General features: G+C 42.0%; 2 protein-coding genes across 2 annotated transcripts; both read right to left on the bottom strand.

The window, feature by feature from the left end:
- Nucleotides 1–13644: 13644 nt before the first annotated feature.
- Nucleotides 13645–14904, bottom strand: LOC128297855 (dehydrodolichyl diphosphate synthase complex subunit DHDDS-like). The gene is made up of 2 exons (XM_053033567.1): nt 14814–14904; nt 13645–14748 (listed from the first exon to the last, which is right to left on the bottom strand). The coding sequence occupies exon 2, from the start codon at nt 14743–14745 to the stop codon at nt 13759–13761; it is 987 nt and encodes a 328-aa protein (XP_052889527.1). The 5' UTR covers nt 14746–14748; nt 14814–14904; the 3' UTR covers nt 13645–13758.
- A 2135-nt stretch (nt 14905–17039) lies between these two features.
- On the bottom strand, nt 17040–18330 carry LOC128296872 (dehydrodolichyl diphosphate synthase complex subunit DHDDS-like). Its single transcript, XM_053032388.1, has 2 exons — nt 18219–18330; nt 17040–18153 (listed from the first exon to the last, which is right to left on the bottom strand). The coding sequence occupies exon 2, from the start codon at nt 18148–18150 to the stop codon at nt 17164–17166; it is 987 nt and encodes a 328-aa protein (XP_052888348.1). The 5' UTR covers nt 18151–18153; nt 18219–18330; the 3' UTR covers nt 17040–17163.
- Between the last annotated feature and the right edge of the window lie 283 nt (nt 18331–18613).

Below are 18613 nucleotides of genomic sequence, written 5' to 3'. Positions count from 1 at the left end.
GAAAATTAAATTCTTCTTCTTCTCTTTCCGCCCAGTAAAAGCTGTTTGCTTTTGCCAGAGATCTTAATCTTTCAGTTTTATCTGCTCGGTTTGGGATAAAACGCTCGGTAAAATTCATTAACCCGAGAAAACTCTTTACCTCTGAGACTGTTTCGGGTCTGCGTGCGTTTTCTATCGCTTTCCTTTTGTCGTCTTCGACCCTCCAACCGTCCCCGGACAGTTTGAATCCCAAGAATGTGACAGATCTTGCCCCAAAATTGCATTTTGCGTTATTCAACTTAACATTATGATCTTCTAAACGCTGAAGAACTGTCTGTAGGTGTTTATCATGTTCTTCTTTCGAGCTTCCGTATACTAAAATATCATCTAGATAATTTAAAGTTCCGGAACATCCCTCTAAAACAACGGTTTGGAGAATTTCCTGAAAGATATCTGGGGAGTTGCAAAGGCCAAATGGAAGACGCTTGAATCTATATGTTCCTTCTCCGGCAAAAAAATTTGTTAAGTGGCGGCAATCCTCGTGAAGCTCTACGTGAAAAAACGCGCTTGTTAGGTCTATCGTCGAAAACCATGAAGATCCATTCAGCTTTGCCAGTATTGCTTCCAACGTAGGCATTTTGAATGGATTTCTTATTATGTTTTTGTTTGGACCTCTAAGGTCGACAACTAACCGGATATCAGATTTACCTTTCGGGACTACGAGAAGAGAAGAGCAAAATGTTCTGTCCATCTGGTCCGTAACCCGCTCTATAATACCTGTAGACAACAAGTCATTTAGCCGTTTCCTTGTTTCATCTCTAAACGCTGGTGGTATGCTAGTGAAGACATTACGTGATGGAGGTAAATGTTTGTCATATCTGAGCATCACAGGAGCAACTTTAAATTTGGGAAATTCGCCTACTGTTAACAAAGCAAAGATCTCTCCTGGCAGTAAGCGAACGGAATTAACGCCCACATGATCTCTTACAGGAACGTCTATACCCAACTGCAATACGCTATATCTTATGGCTGTGCCTCTGCTCAGTAATGCTCTCGCTTTTGGGATAACATAGAACTTTTCCAGCAGACGGGGTCGCTCCTCTGAAATATATAATTCCGCAACGAATGATGCCAATACTGGAATTTGATCCTGTACGCCATATGCTTTAAGTGGCTTATCTGTCCCGTTCTTGATACTGAAAATTTGATTGTTCACAGAATTATTCTTTATCAAGTGGTCGAAGTTGTCGTCACTAATTGTGTTAACATCAGCCCCTGAGTCGATCATAAAATTAACCGGTACACCTGCTACGTATCCGATAATCCATCCTTTGTCAAATGTTCCTTGATCGACATTGCATAATGAGTCGCCTCTCTCCCAAGTGTTAGTTGATTGCACGGTACTGGTTGCAATCGCAGAGGATAACATTATCTAAAAATAGGAAATTTAAATCGAAATACACTTGATGTAAGGTACTAAGATAAACATGACATCGCACACCATCTGCTTAGTCTGTCAATTAATCAACGTGTATCGTTTAAATTACTGTAAGATTCAATAATTATTTAAATGAACAGGTAAACTTTGAAATTCTATTTATTACATAAATTCTTTAATGAATGAGCGGTTTGAATTAATAATAAATGAGAAAAATTGAAAACACAATTTTTCGTCCATTAAACCCGCAAAAAGGATTAAAAAAATAGCAAATGAAAGCATAAACTTAGTTGACCTCGGACAATGGGTAATCACTCACTGCTTGTTCCTCTGGCTTGGGCTCCTCTGGTTCGTTAGTGGCCATTAAGGCTGCAATTTTCCTAGTTTTTGTTGCATGTGATGATTCAACCTCCGTAGAACGCCGTTTAATGCTGTTTTGTACATTTTTCCGACACGCTCTTGCGATATGGCCCACCACATCGCAGTTACGACACCTTTTACTAACTGCGAAGCAATTGTTCGGGGAATGATAGTTGCCAGAGCATCTCCAGCATTGTTCGCGGTTAGATGTAGAAAATCGACCAGCTATGGGTTGCGATGGTTCTCCTTTGATCCAACTGGTGTTTGCCAGTCTTTGCCCATACTTCTGGGGAAAATTTGAACTACGTTGGGCTATTCCTTGGCGATATGTGCTCACTGGTGAAGTTCCGTACGAAACAGCCGCTATCTGGTCTTTTTCACGACTTTGGTGGTGATTTTGGAAATTTTCTTCGTTTAGGCTTTCTATTTCACATGTTCGCACCTTGTCTAAGAGATCTACCAAAGACCCACGCTTTTTAAGGACCTTTCTACCCGCTGCACGAACCTTTACATTTGACGCATGCGATTGAACTACATCTACCACAGTTTCGATAAGTTGCTCTTCCTTATAATCGCAGAGCTTAGCGGACTCAATTACCCTTTTTACATATGCTGAATCTGTTTCGTTCTTAAGTTGCGTCATTGTTCTCAATTTTTGTCTTTGTAAGTAGCAATAGTTGTGGGAGCTATAATATTTTTCCAACCTCTCTATTGCATTAGTATAAGGGCATAATGTCGCATTTGCTACTGTATTGTTTGGCGAGGTCGTCTGCAGCATGTCCAGCAGAATATTACCCGCCTTCATTTTGAAAGCATTCATTTTTGTTCCCTCATTCGTAATTCCCGCGAATTCCATCGCTGCTTCAAACTGATCCTTCCAACGCTCAAAAGTATTTCTGTCGATTTCGTGCTCCCCCTCTTTTGGTTTGCAACCAATAATTTGGAGAGTCGCGAAAGACATCGAGGTCATCGTTGAAAATTCATTGCCGGTTATCGTGCTAGCTTGACGCATAGTCGACGAACTGTGCTGGATGCCTTCCATAAATTGTGCCTCGGAAGGTTCCTCGACCCAATTGTTTTGCTGGTTAGAACCTTTACGTGTCTCCTCAAGTCGTTTTTTAAGTCGCCGATTTTTGTCTTTCTCCGCTTGCAAGGCCTTTAACAAATCATTTCTGTCAGAAATCTCCATACCACTATCTCTGAAAAACATAAAACATGGGAGCGTGAATATAATGCTGACATATACTGGTTGGCTTGACGAGAAATGCCGATTTTCGAGGATTATTATTCCTTCTAATTTGTTTGATAAATACTATAAATATTCTCAATCTTGTCATTTACTGAATTTTGTTAACCTTTCCAGTATTACTGTACGTATGCTGTACCACACATGCTCGGCATCATGTCTCTACACGTTCCGTACGTCCTCCGTTGGTCCCATTCTTGTCGTTTCCTGAAATTCCTTGCGCCTCCTAAGTATTGATGTACGTACGCAGCACTTACACATGCGCACTACACACGCTCTGAATCACGTCTCAACACGCTTACCGTCCTTCGTTTTCCGCATTTCCAGAAACCGTCTTACAGCAGCCTCGCTTATACACGCCCAACCAAACTTTTACTCGGATCTTGTCGTTTCCTGAATTTTGTTAGCCTTCTCAGTATTGATGTACATACGCAGCACTTACACATGCGCACTACACACGCTCTGAATCACGTTTCAACACGCTTACCGTCCTTCGTTTTTCGCATTTCCAGAAACCGTCTTACAGCAGCCTCGCTTATACACGCCCAACCAAACTTTTACTCGGATCTTGTCGTTTCCTGAATTTTGTTAGCCTTCTCAGTATTGATGTACATACGCAGCACTTACACATGCGCACTACACACGCTCTGAATCACGTTTCAACACGCTTACCGTCCTTCGTTTTTCGCATTTTCGGAAACCGCCTTACACCAGTCTCACTTATATACGCCTAAACAAAACTTTTACTCGGATCTTGTCGTTTCCTGAAATTCCTTGCGCCTTCTAAGTATTGCTGTACGTACGCTGTACCACACATGCTCGGCATCATGTCTCAACACGCTTACCGTCCCTCAAGTATCGCCTATACTGGGACCTCCTTCTTTTAACCAATCATTTCGAATCAAACATTTTCGTCACTAACCGAACAATCACATGCCGTGGCAAGTTAAGAAAGTAATCCGTATACTGGTCCACCATTTATTTGAATGCGCTAGAAAGGGTTATTTTAACAACCATTCTCCAACCGACGATACTAAAGGGGCATCTTTCCGTGAAGTTAGAGGATTCATTCTATAGATATATGCTTGCATGGGCCCCTCTTTACATGTATTAACCCTCCCAGGGGACTCTTTTTTATACATATACCCGCTATGGTGTTTTTTATACATGAACCCTCCCAGGGGACTCTTTTTTATGTATATGCTTCCGTGGAATTCCTTTATATGTATTAACCCTCTCAGGGGACTCTTTTTTATACATATGCCCACTATGGGCTTTTTATACATGAACCCTCTCAGGGGACTCTTTTTTATGTATATGCTTCCGTGGAATTCCTTTACATGTATTAACCCTCCCAGGGGACTCTTTTTTATACATATGCCCACTATGGGCTTTTTATACATGAACCCTCTCAGGGGACTCTTTTTTATGTATATGCTTCCACGGAATTCCTTTATTTATGTATTAACCCTCCCAGGGGACTCTTTTTTATACATATATCCGCTATGGGCCTTTTTTGCATGCACCCTCACAGCAGACTCTGTTTTATGCATACGATACCATGCTTCCTATACATACATATATATGCCTCACCTCTCTTAGGAAATTTTGCCACCTTTAGAACGTTTAACCAACTAAAGCACTATAGACTGCACGCAAGAACTTTCTTCACCATACCAGCAATACACCGTTCCACTTAATATAAAACACAGTTGAGAGATATCTGTCTTCTTACCGACTTGCGCCATTGTCGTGATCGTTCATCATTTTTATTTTCTTCTGTAGCTTCCCTTGGTACTTTACTCCTTAAGTTTAACCATAAGACTGACGGTCTGTCTTCGCTGTTCGAATCATTGGCTCCTGATTTCCATTTCGCCCGCGTATAGCAATCCTATCTCACTCTTCCGCTCTCTCCTTCTCTCCATATTTCGCCCTATTTTAAATTTAGTAATAATGAACGTTATTTTCGCTGTGAGTCTTATTTGTTTTTTTGTTTTTTTTTTGTACACATTTCTGTTTCTTACGTGTTTCGTGCGTTCATTCCCTGTTCTTCAATCCTTACAACTTTTTTCCATTTTTATTCTCCAGAACTCCTCTCCACCACTACATTTGGGTTACCTGATTTTTCGGCGTTAATGTACATCATCTCTGTGGTTGCAAAGCAACATTGACCGTTTAAATCTCTTCAAACTCCAACACCTTAGCTGGTGCAGAAGGTTTGAAATTCCTTGGAAAACTTTTTGTACAAGGATTAAAGCTATTCAATGGAAAATGTATAACACGTTGTTGGGAACACTACAACAGTGGGTGAAAAGTTCCCAACGACCTGTCAGAGCGCTAGGGAAAGTGAAAAGCGACTTAGAGGAGGAAGAAGGAAAAAAGGATAAAACCATCCTGCGACCTCTTTTTCATACGACCAGAAAGGAATAAAGACCAATTTTTTGGCACACACGATAGAAACGTGTTCGGCAAAAAAGTCTTGTTCTCTTCATTTTCGTTAGCAAACCAGTGGTTTTCTAACACACGTGTTTGCCGCTTTGCTATAAACTTCGGCATGATTTATTTCAGTGTAGCCAAACGTTTATAAAAATAGTTACAGTAGAGTCCTTTGTTGGACTGTCAAGTAGTGCAGGGTTTGCTTTCCTAACAAGGATCAGCAAATACTAGAAAGTAGAAATCAACCACCGGTCCTGCGTAAACGAAGTGTATTCTTGACCATGGTTTGGAAGCCATGATTTCAATCTTGTCTTGATAGGTGTTTTCCTGCAGTTGCACATGCTGTGCAGCGCCTAACGAAATCTTCAATTTCGTTATCGATACCCGGCCAGTATACAAACTTCTTGTTAATGTTCGGCCCATTCCAGGATATCCTCGATGGAACTTCTGCAGGATTCGTCTTCGAAACATATCTGGGACAATGACTCTATCACCAAACATGGATCCTTCGACTGTGGTTAGCGTATGTCACCTGTGGTAGTAGGATAAAAAAATTTACGGAAAGGTTTTTTGACCATGTTGGCCATCCTTCGCGTATTCGAACTTGGAAATGGTTTGAAGAATGGTGTTTGATAATGTTGCCTTTCACAGTGCTTCGATAGAGATTGGAACCTTTTACGTTGTGTCAGTAAGAATACTGGATATATCTTCTTCCAGGCTAGGTGCGGCAATAACGTACTCTTCCTTAGTACGGTACTGTTGATCAACCGAGATAGTAGATCTGCGCAGCCGATATCGTCCATGGACATGTATTGAATTTCGTAATCGTGATTAATGCAAAACGTTGTAAACGATTTGTGATGTGGAGCTGAATATCTTTCTTTGAACCGAAGATGGAAAGTAAGGGTTTGATCAGTCAGCAGCGTGAAATGACGTCCAAGCAATTATTTGTGGAACTTCGGCGTCCTTTCCAGATTGTCCATAGTTTCGCTCCGCTGGTGCAAGAGTCCTTGAAGCCCACAATGATCGGTGGCTTCGGATCATAATGCATAAGGAGTAAATTTGACTGAAGTGCAGACTTGGATTGATCGAATCTCTTCGGCATAAAAATTGATCGCACCCAAATACGAGCGTAGTTCAGAAAGGTTGGATGGAGTAGGAATCAAAGCGATGGTTTTCCCCTTTTCAGTATCAGGTCATAAAGGCTAACTCATTGAACAAATGTTAAAGTTTGCTATCAATTCGATGCAAATTTTACAAAACACCAGGCGCCTCCATCGGTGCATATGCGCCTGCTTACAAAATAATTGTCCCATAAGTCAACCATCACCGCAATCGATCACTAAATGCGGTCAGCTGGCCGCAGTTTCCAAATCAAAGTTATTTGATTTTATAGCTTCATGCTCAATACGCCAGTCTTTCTATCTTTATTTTTTAAATTTTCTATCAGTCATTTTTCAACCCTTACTACCAACACTAGCCCAGTGGCTTTTTACATTAAAGCCCGCAAGGACGGTTTTAGCTCACAGATAATTATTTAAATGCCAAAAACCGAGAGCTGCTTACGGTTTTATGACACACAGCGGTTACAAAACTATGAAGGGGTGTGTTGGGTGGAAATCCAATACTGACCAAAGCTCGAATAGTTCGATCCAATCGATGCCTAATATGTTGAGTTTGCCAGCCGTTGTTACGAGACATCTTCCATGGGTTCTTTTTTTTCCTTTGACGATGACACTGCCCTGGAATTCGCACAAAAGATGAAGAGGTTTCCTCGATGCGTTCGTGGCTACAATCGGTGGTGGAACAATTGAAAAATTGCCTACTAACCTACAGGTTTGTTTCGAAATTACTGTGATGTCGCTTGCGGTTCAATTGCGGTTGAATTGCAACGCTGTTGTTGAGTGTAGGCACAAACTTACGTTTGCTGGAAAGAAGAGCGATGTGGTTCACGACGTTGATGCCACGTGATTTTGCTTTTGATGGTGGCTTCTCCCAAGTAGCCTGAAACGTTTGAAATCGAACCATAACGCTGCTAGAGGGCTGCTTAGTGAAAAAGCGAACCGTGTGTGAACCTTGGGGTTGCTTAAACCGCACGTAGCGCACGATGGAACTATTGAGTTCCAAAGTAGTCGGTTAAAGGTTCCCGACGGAACTATGCGGTTCTTTTGGAAGCACACGGTACTCGTTGGAACTTTGTTTACAATATGATAGCTCTACTGTCAAATGACGGCTCCGCAAACGACGCCATCCGTTTCGGGAAGTTGTAAGTGAAAATAAAATGGTTTTAGTCCGCGTAAAGGTGTATTAAATCAACGTGCTGGATTCCAATTCGCATCTGATTCATGCGTACGATTAAGGATGAGGGTCCTCCTTATGTACTCCAGTCATCATGTCCTTGCGATCGCGAGGTTATCTGCTCCTGCAACATAGTTCGTAGCGCATACTCTTCTGTGATTAAGGCTCACAAACTACGGCAAAGTTCGTAGCACCCGCCGATTGAAAGTGGTAATAAGTGGCATTCGTTTGTTTTGTGTTATTGTGTACACGAAAATGTTAACTTGTTCCATTTAGAATGGTATCATTTATATATGTATTTTGTAGGGTGTGACGTAATAAAACTAAATGGCCGAATTAGTAAAGTAGTTGTTCTGCTGTCTCTGAAAACCCCTAGGTTCGATTCTCATAAAATGATAAATAAAATAATAAATAAGAAAAAAGAAACATAAAGCCATAAATATGAACAGTTCCACCGTGTGTGTAGTCAGGCATTCATATTTTTTGACGTTTTGGCCGAGGGCTGCTTAAAGGTTGCTTAAAAGTTCGCGGAACTTCAAGGCTGATTATCTACTGCAAACGACCTACTTAAAGATCGATCTTTAGCGTTGCCAAATTGGCTGCTTAAGCAAATCTGGCTATTTGGGCTGCTTCGACTTCTTCTCTTATGAGGTGATTTCCGGTTTCGAAATCTTCTTTTTCCTTCCCTGATTTTCATGAACAGCTCAAAACGATTGTTTCGTAGTAGGTTGTGTTCCGAAAACCAATGTATCCAACTTCAAATTCATGGTTGGTATTCGTCGATGAGACACTAAATACTAATGTTCCCTACATTTGACTTATCTTCGATCCGAGAGAGCATTTTGGTTCGAATGTCGTTATAGCACTGCACTTTTAGACCACACAAAAACACTAGACATTTGTACTGGTCCAGATTCATGTTTTTGAAATCGAAATCTTCACATAATCGATTCAATCTTCTGCCGTAGGTGATCCCATCTTCTGATTCAGGTGTGGTGCGAGCCACCGTGTAAATTATAGCATAGCACAATCCGGTCAATGAAGGCGTTTGTTTCCGCGAAAAATAAAAGAAAGGTACACGACAAACACGAGGTAAACAATTAGCGCGAAATGGGATGTGTAGGAGCGATGCGAGACCTGGCGATCGATCGCCGCTAAGCAGCCTAAAGAGAGCAGCGCAAGCGAGTTGGGACCAGTCTCATTGGTGAACTCGTACAGCTAACATCGCGTGCGATTAGAACAAACAAAACTACAATTACTAATACAATGAAATAAAGTTCACTCTCATGAAAATACTTAAAAAACAGCGTTTAAGCAAATATAACACAGGTTTGCTTACCTGGAAGCACTGATATCGTTTGTGAAGGTAGATGATTGATTTCTCAAAAAAATTTCAAGGGTTTCGACAGTTTCTTTAAAGTTGAAATCTTTCGCTAGCTTCAGCAGGATATAGTTGATGTAACGACTTGATTGCATGTCCAAATTTATCTGTAGTAGGTGAACTTGTGTATTATCGTCCATCTAGCATCATCTAGATTCATCTAGCATCTACTTTGAATAATTATTCGTAACGGCTGAATACGAATACGGGAATACGATTCCATTATCTGGATCAACGGAATATACAGTAATGCTAGAAGCTAATACCTCTAATGTTTTATTCCGGTTTGCTGGGTGGTGGTGTTGGTTGCGCCATTTTCTGCCCAAGCTCCGTCATCATGAGGATTGCTTGCTTCGAATCGTTTTGTTCCTGCATCTTGGTGAATTCCTCCGGTAGCTTCTCGTTCCTTAAATTCTCGTCGCCAATTCTTGTGTCCATATGGTTTCAGACATTAATTTATTTCTTCTAAAGCATGAACAAAAATCAACCTACATTGCTCCTGGTCCCACTTTTATATATTATTGTACCATTGCTTGCTTGCATAACCAACATGATGGATGGAAAAAATCTTATTGATAGTTACTCATTTTCTAAAAATCGTACAATATTGAAACATATGCATCGGCAACAGGTCGAAGCGAAATGAATGGGCTCATCGAAAGTTTCCATACGAAATTAAGTCTTTCACCTCCGCTTATCTCCTGGCTCAGGTCGTATCTTTGCGGACGCACAGTCAATCAGGCGTACCACAGGGTAGTAATCTTGGTCCTCTATTGTCGGCTCATAATTATTTTATGCTGACTGTTGCGTACGCAGGCTGCGTAGCACGACTTCGACACGCCTGGCTGTCGCTTCATGCGATAGCCTGTGGATGTGATCGTGTCGGCGGTGACGTACGCCGCCGACGAAGGCTGCCGAAGCAGCAGGGTCATCGTCACAGGATGGTCCCGGTGACGCTCCCCAGAGAGTCGGTTTGTTACCATCCAGGTACGAGCACGTACCTGTTTCGCGCTATAGTAAATTTATAATAAATCCTAGTATAAGTTTTAAAATGTGAACAGTTTACGCAGTGGAGGATCAATCCCCTTGGAGGCCCAGGGCGGAATTTTTCAAGGGGGGCCCATAATTTTGCTACGGCATTATCGGTGTTAGGGAGATGTACTTCAAACATGATGTAACAACACCAGCAAAGTCTCGGAAAGAAAGCTCCCTTGCGTACATCTCAGAGTTCTGTTGCGTAGCCCTGTAAACGGGCCTAGTAAGCTAGTCTCTATATATAAACGTTTGTATGCGCTAAGAAGAACCATAACGCCACTACTTGGATCGCCATTAGCTGGTACGAAATTCCATACAAAACCAGCTGTTTTCAGATTGCCGATACCAGGAGAGCATCCACGGAAGAGGTAGCACCTAGTACAGCAATTTTGGTCGAAAACCGCCGAAAGGTATGCAATGTTTAAATACTAACTTTCCCGTTGGTCGTGAAAAATTTCTTCGAAAACTACCAGTTTTCGAATGTATAGTACCAGGAGAGCATCCACGGAAGAGGTAGCTCCTGGTACTGCGCCGTAAGGTATGCAATGTTTATACACTAACCTTGCAACCAACTTGCAATGCAAGTTTGGTGCAAGCAAGAAACTTGCAGCAAGATGGCGCGCAAGATGGCGCCCAACTTCGTACTTGGATGCAACAAACTTGCATGCAAGCTTGCATGCAAACTTGCATGCAAGTTCTTGCAAGCAAATTCTTGCATGCAAATTTGCATGCAAGTTTGCATGCAAGTTTGTATGCAAGTTTGCATGCAAGTTTGCATGCAAGTTTGTATGCAAGTTTGCATGCAAGTTTGCATGCAAGTTTGTTGCATGCAAGTACGAAGTTGGGCGCCATCTTGCGCGCCATCTTGCTGCAAGTTTCTTGCTTGCACCAAACGTGCATTGCAAGTTGGTTGCAAGGTTAGTGTATAAACATTGCATACCTGACGGCGCATACCTAGTGTATACACATTGCATACCTTACGGCGCAGTACCAGGAGCTACCTCTTCCATGCATGCTCCCCTGGTACTTTAAATTCGGAAACTGGTAGTTTTCGAAGAAATTTTTCTCGACCAACGGGAAAATTAGTGTCCTGGTACTGGTGCAATTTCGTTTATACTTTAAAGTCACAAAGACGATATTCTTCTCTGCATTTAATTTATCACATAGAAACAAATGTTTTATATAACCAAGGAAGATATTTTTGATCAATTTTCTACCTTGTAAATTAATTTTTTTTGCTATAAATTAACTTTGTTGTAAAATTTTCAAAAATCGCACAATCGACACAAATTTTTTGGGGCCCCCAACACGGCGAGGCCCTAGGCGACCGCCTATTCCGCCTACCGTTTGATCCGCCGCTGAGTTTACGTCCTGTGTGTGCGAGTGTAAAAGCGTCCGAAACCGTTCCCCACACAAGGATGTAACACTGACGACGTTAGAATATTTTCAACAATACGGAATAACGGAGACTGCTATAAGCTGCAAAAGGTACTTATTTTTTTTATTTTTTTTTTTAACTCGACAATCTGTAGAATTCAGAGATCGTCTATGTTTAAAATTTTTGTATGTCTGTTTAGTACACTCTGTTCTCGATTTTAGCAGTGTAGTATGGTGTCCCCAAACAGACCCATCAATTGTTAAAAGAAATAAAACATTTTATAAGACATTTATAGAATAACGAAAAAAAATCATCCTTTTTCTTAGCAGACCTTGTAGAGCTTGCTGTTCCAAAATACATTCAAATTATTCAACAACTAAACGTACTTTTATAGAGGTAATTTTTCCTTCAGTTAGATCATCAGATATCATAAATCAAGTACAAAAAAATCTGTTAACAAAACAGACCCAAGACTTTATGTTTTTTATGTGTTTCATAACAAAACCAAGAAATCGGTAGAAATAGGCTCACTTAATGATGCTTAAAAAACATACGAGCAAGACTAAAGCATAAGCTAAAGTGTAAAAAGAAAAACATATTAACATCAACAAAAGTACAGTGGTATTAGAGGGTAGAAAAACGATTTGAAAATCATATGAAATCTATGTACACAAACTGTACAGGAATTACATTAAATTAAATCAATTTGATGAATGAATATTTAATTTATGTGTATTATATGTGATACGTTTTACATGTTTTGCGTTCAGTATTCAACGAAAAATATTAGTTTTGATTTTTTTTTATTATAAGCAATGGATTCATAACGAAAATTACGAAAAATGTAGAACCGTCCGTTTTCTTATTTTATAAAATACATTGAAGAATATTAGAGATTAACTGCTACTAGGAAGGTAGCAGTAGGGTGATAGTGTGTAGATATTGAAATTAAGATAAATGATGGCATTTCATGAAACGGGATACTATAGTAAATACATAGTGAATATTTGTGGAGGTAAGATATAACATCTTTGGTAATCAGTATGAACGATTCATACGTCAGCATGGCGAAATCAAAAATCACCCGTGGAAGGTGTTTCGAACGGCCGATGGTAGTGTAGCGGCGCCGGCCTGTCAAAGGACAGGACCGATATCAGATCTCATCTGGACCGTTCTCCCGTTGTACGGACTGACTATCCTACAACGAGGTAAATTAAGTCATGTATGTCCGTTGTGGCAGGTGAAGAAAAAAGTCTAACGGTCTCCACGTCTATTTCTTTGTAACCCACGAGTAGTTAATCACCATTTAAGTGAATTGCGCCACAACATCTTTCTGATCATGTCCACTATTATCCATACATGCATAATTTAAGATTATTAAGAGTTTTAAGATTTAAGATTTAAGAGAGGTTAGCTTGGTATAGAATAATAAATAAGAAATCAGTTACAGTTTGGAATTCTACGTGTGAACTTGTTACCTTCAATCCGAAATATATTAACTCGCGTAACGAATGCAGTGTACGTCACTGTAGAATAACATCGAAAGAAAAGACGAAATAAATTAAAACAAAAATCATGAATGTATGGCTGGGGACACACGGGACGTCCACGTGTTTCCCACGTCCAATGCGGACTCGCACAAGAGCGACAGCGTTTATCGTACGATCAGACCGGTACGGTATGCTCGGTACGCGACTTTCTAATAGAAGCATGCGTAGCCCCCAAAAAGGATCTTGGATCGATCCCCCTAGTTCCTTTCATACTCATTTTCTTTGCGGATTTGTGTGTAGTAAGCGAACGGCGGTGTCAAAAGAAAATGTGCAAGAGTTTAGCTTACAGTAGAAAAACTACGAACGTCCTTTAAAATGAGATTACAACAGGCAAACAATAAATATACAAACAGAAGAATTCACGCTCATCTCATGACGGAGGCGTTAAACACTGATTGTAAATACTGAATTCAGCCAAACAAAAAAGCATCATCGAGAACACGGAATTTACAATAACACTAGAAGGGAAATCCAAAGAGAGGATATATGAAAGTACGCTAAAATAAAACTCTCAACGACTTGTAGTATGTTTTGGGGTGCGATTGGCATTGTTCTAGCATTTTGTTCCGATTTATATAACATAACACCCTAGTGGAAAAGGAAAACAATCGTTTTAACATATAATTCCGCACCTTTACACTAACTTTCTGATCGACTTTATTTTATACCCGTCCCCCGTACCAGTCGCACCAGCTGATGCTCCTCCTGCCGCTCCACATACTCCAAAAACCGGTCGATACGTTCGTTTCGCTTGCCGCAGAATTCTACACCACCGTCGTGTGTGTATTGGTCCAACGCTTTTCGCACGTCCAACATTTGCCAACGTACCCGTTGATAGTAGAACACCGCACCGAGCAGATGCCAGATGGTAAACTCGGGCCACAGCGTTTCGGTAAAGTACATCACGGTGGTGGCCGACTGCCAGAGCAGGAAATCACTTAGACGCACCTCACCGGACGTGCGTACCAACAGATCCGGCTCAGCCGAATACTTTGTGTACAGGCAGCGGGTGAGCAGCTCCTCGGTGACGTCGTCCGGTTCGAGCTGCCTATCGCCAACTGCCTGCGCGACGGTACGGATGGAATGTGTTATCTCGTCCCGAGACGTGTACGCGAACGCCACATTCAGGATGGCGTTACGGTTGTGGCGTGTGAGCAGTACCGCTTCCGCGATGCTACGTCGTATGTCCGGTTCCAGCAGATCCCAGTTACCGATGTTCCGAATGCATATGCCTCGCTCGTGCAGCTTGTCCCGTTCCGCCAGCAGCCGTTGGAATTTCTCCCGAGCAAGATTCATCAACGTGTCCACCTCTTCCTGTGTACGCCTGAAGTTTTCGATGCTGAATGCGTACACCGTAATCTCGCTGATGCCCACCTCCAGGCACCACTGCAGCGTTTCGGGCAGTTTCTCGAACCCGGCCGAATGACCCTCCGCTTTGGCAATGTTTGTTTTCCGCGCAAACCTTCGGTTACCGTCCATGATGAACGCGACGTGCGTCGGTATCGGACCGGCCTGTAGTACCCGGATTATCCACCGATGGTACCAGTGCAGATTGCTCTCCCGAACCCAGGTCGGTGCAGGTGGTTCCGCTACTACCGTGGGCGTCGCACGGATTGGGGTAACTCCAGCGGCGGAAGGAGCCATCGCCTATAAGACGGAGAAGAAATGCGTGCCGTAGGAATGATGGAAGAAGGGACGGCCGATTGACGTACCTGTAATTACGAACTAAAATTGCACTATTTCATTGAAGTTTGATGAAAATTGCGAATCGTTTACGGGAAAGACCTTTTCGTGAGTTGTTTCTTGACGATTTGGAACCTCAAGTGGCAAAACCCGATGCTTTTATATGGACTTGTCGCTATTCCATCGTTTCCTTTCACTAAAATTCAGTGATTGTGGCAATTCGAGTGCCAAGGTGAGCACTTTCATTGATGTGTTGGTGTTAAACAAGCCAATCCGAATAATCTGCGCACAATTTTGGATCAAACACCAAAACGAACAAAAGACAAAGGAAGAAGTAAATGTAGAACATAAAACATGCACACAGTCTTCGTCCAGTTTGGTGAGTAGGTAGAAAATAATACGTAATAAGTGTAAAAAAATTGTGTGAATCAAGGAAAAACTGTATGTGTGAGTTGCGCCACACACATCTTTGTGATCATGTCCACTATTACCCATGTATACATAAGTTAAGATTACAGCCAGGTTAGCTTAGTGTAGAAAAATAAATTAGAAATCAGTTAGAATTTGGAACTCTGCGTGTGAACTTGTTAGATTCAATACGAAATAGCACCCGAATAGGTAGATGTTATCAACGGGAATAATAAGATAGGAATAATAGTAAATGCGATATTAGAAAAAAATCATAAACGGAAAGATACAAAAAATTATCTCTCCAGTAGTCGAAGGAGCAACTAAATATTAGCACAAAGCGGGGACACTGCTCACTGCATCCGATTGTTTGCTGAGACCCCGAATACCTCAACGGACAAGCCTCTTCAAGCTGCTCAGCTGCTGTCCCGAAGAAACAGAACATCAATCCGGACACGTGGTAAGTAGGAAAAGAGGAGCATTGACTACCGAAACCAACGTAGCAAACATTTTTGAGTTTGGAATGAAATTAAAGAACCCCTACTTTTGCATTGCGGCGATAAAAGGGATTTATTCACGTTAGCTTTAGAGCTTACTGCAATGCGAAAAGAAAAGAGTGAAAGAACTACTCTCATATTACGCAAGAATAAACGAGATACTTGCTCTTATTATAACACACTTGCAAACAATATACATACCCCCAATACATACGCAATTTTAAAGCAAGCATTACACTCCTTTATGCGTGGATAATGTATGCCATTTAAACTAAGCTTATCAGCTTACTACAGCACTGAAATACGTTAAACTTCGGACCGGTTCGGATCTTGGTTAATACGCGGTACAGCTGACACCGGTTATCCAAGGGATGTTGCGCGTTGCGAGCGACCCCAACGACATGTTGCGCAGCGGTCAGCGTGTGCATAACAGTAACTTTCAGTAGCTTTTTTAAAATGGTGGGATACTTTCGCAGGTTTGTAAAAAAAAACTTCACAAGAATAGCCAAACCTCTGACAAAAATTTTGCGGGGCGATGAAAACAAGTTATCGAAAAAGAAAATTACCTTGTCCAAATGAGAAAACTAATGTTTTCAAAAATTCAAAAACATACTGTCGTCGGATGACGTTTTGATTTATACGGATTATCATAAACCTTTTGTACTAACAACAGACAGAATAATAAATAAGAAACCAGTTACAGTTTGGAATTCTACGTGTGAACTTGTTACCTTCAATCCGAAATATATTAACTCGCGTAACGAATGCAGTGTACGTCACTGTAGAATAACATCGAAAGAAAAGACGAAATAAATTAAAACAAAAATCATGAATGTATGGCTGGACATACACGGGACGTCCACGTGTTTCCCACGTCCAATGCGAACTCGCACAAGGGCGACAGCGTTTATCGTACGATCAGACCCGTACGGCATGCTCGGTACGCGACTTTCTAATAGAAGCATGCGTAGCGCCCAAAAAGGATCTTGATCGATCCCCCTAGTTCCTTTCATACTCATTTTCTTTGCGTTTTGTGTGTGTTCGGATTTGTGTGTAGTAAGCGAACGGCGGTGTCAAAAGAAAATGTGCAAGAGTTGAGCTTGCAGTAGAAAAACTACGAACGTCCTTTAAAATGAGATTACAACAGGCAAACAATAAATATACAAACAGAAGAATTCACGCTCATCTCATGACGGAGGCGTTAAACACTGATTGTAAATACTGATTTCAGCCACACAAAAAAGCATCATCGAGAACACGGAATTTATAATAACACTAGAAGGGAAATCGAAAGAGAGGATATATGAAAGTACGCTAAAATAAAACTCTCAACGACTTGTAGTATGTTTTGGGGTGCGATTGGCATTGTTCTAGCATTTTGTTCCGATTTATATAACATAACACCCTAGTGGAAAAGGAAAACAATCGTTTTAACATATAATTCCGCACCTTTACACTAACTTCCTGATCGACTTTATTTTATACCCGTCCCCCGTACCAGTCGCACCAGCTGATGCTCCTCCTGCCGCTCCACATACTCCAAAAACCGGTCGATACGTTCGTTTCGCTTGCCGCAGAATTCTACACCACCGTCGTGTGTGTATTGGTCCAACGCTTTTCGCACGTCCAACATTTGCCAACGTACCCGTTGATAGTAGAACACCGCACCGAGCAGATGCCAGATGGTAAACTCGGGCCACAGCGTTTCGGTAAAGTACATCACGGTGGTGGCCGACTGCCAGAGCAGGAAATCACTTAGACGCACCTCACCGGACGTGCGTACCAACAGATCCGGCTCAGCCGAATACTTTGTGTACAGGCAGCGGGTGAGCAGCTCCTCGGTGACGTCGTCCGGTTCGAGCTGCCTATCCCCAACTGCCTGCGCGACGGTACGGATGGAATGTGTTATCTCGTCCCGAGACGTGTACGCGAACGCCACATTCAGGATGGCGTTACGGTTGTGGCGTGTGAGCAGTACCGCTTCCGCGATGCTACGTCGTATGTCCGGTTCCAGCAGATCCCAGTTACCGATGATCCGAATGCATATGCCTCGCTCGTGCAGCTTGTCCCGTTCCGCCAGCAGCCGTTGGAATTTCTCCCGAGCAAGATTCATCAACGTGTCCACCTCTTCCTGTGTACGCTTGAAGTTTTCGATACTGAATGCGTACACCGTCACCTCGCTGATGCCCACCTCCAGGCACCACTGCAGCGTTTCAGACAGTTTCTCGAACCCGGCCGAATGACCCTCCGCTTTGGCAATGTTTGTTTTCCGCGCGAACCGTCGGTTACCGTCCATGATGAACGCGACGTGCGTCGGTATCGGACCGGCCTGTAGCACCCGGATTATCCACCGATGGTACCAGTGCAGATTGCTCTCCCGAACCCAGGTCGGTGCAGGTGGTTCCGGTACTACCGTGGGCGTCGCACGGATTGGGGTAACTCCAGCGGCGGAAGGAGCCATCGCCTATAAGACGGAGAAGAAATGCGTGCTGTAGGAATAATGGAAGAAGGGACGGCCGATTGACGTACCTGTAATTACGAACTAAAATTGCACTATTTCATTGAAGTTTGATGAAAATTGCGAGTCGTCTACGGGAAAGATCTTTTTGTGAGTTGTTTCTTGCCGATTTGGAACCTCACATGACAGTAGATTGTTTTGAAAATTCCCAGTGAGAAAACTACCACATAGGGAAAGGTGGGAGATAACTGGTACGTAGGCCATGTTCTCATTCTGTACCATGTTTACTAGGCCATTTCATTATCATTTTCACAAATGTTGGAATAAATAACCGAATTAGAAGTTTATTTCCTGAGAAATGAGCGATTAATGGAAATTTAATAAAGGATAAGCGCTTTGAAGAGACAGAGACAGCTATAACATTGGATGAAATTGAGAAATATGTAGGTAACATTATTGTACAAAC

Source organism: Anopheles moucheti, chromosome 2, assembly GCF_943734755.1.
Source record: "Anopheles moucheti chromosome 2, idAnoMoucSN_F20_07, whole genome shotgun sequence".
Classification (NCBI taxonomy): domain Eukaryota; kingdom Metazoa; phylum Arthropoda; class Insecta; order Diptera; family Culicidae; genus Anopheles; species Anopheles moucheti.
Note: the sequence above shows the minus strand (reverse complement) of the source record. Positions and strands in the feature narration are given on the sequence as shown.

Bases quoted from the DNA above. Each gene is read 5' to 3' on its own strand.
- LOC128297855 (XM_053033567.1), bottom strand. From the start codon at position 14,745: ATGGCTCCTTCCGCCGCTGGAGTTACCCCAATCCGTGCGACGCCCACG.
- LOC128296872 (XM_053032388.1), bottom strand. From the start codon at position 18,150: ATGGCTCCTTCCGCCGCTGGAGTTACCCCAATCCGTGCGACGCCCACG.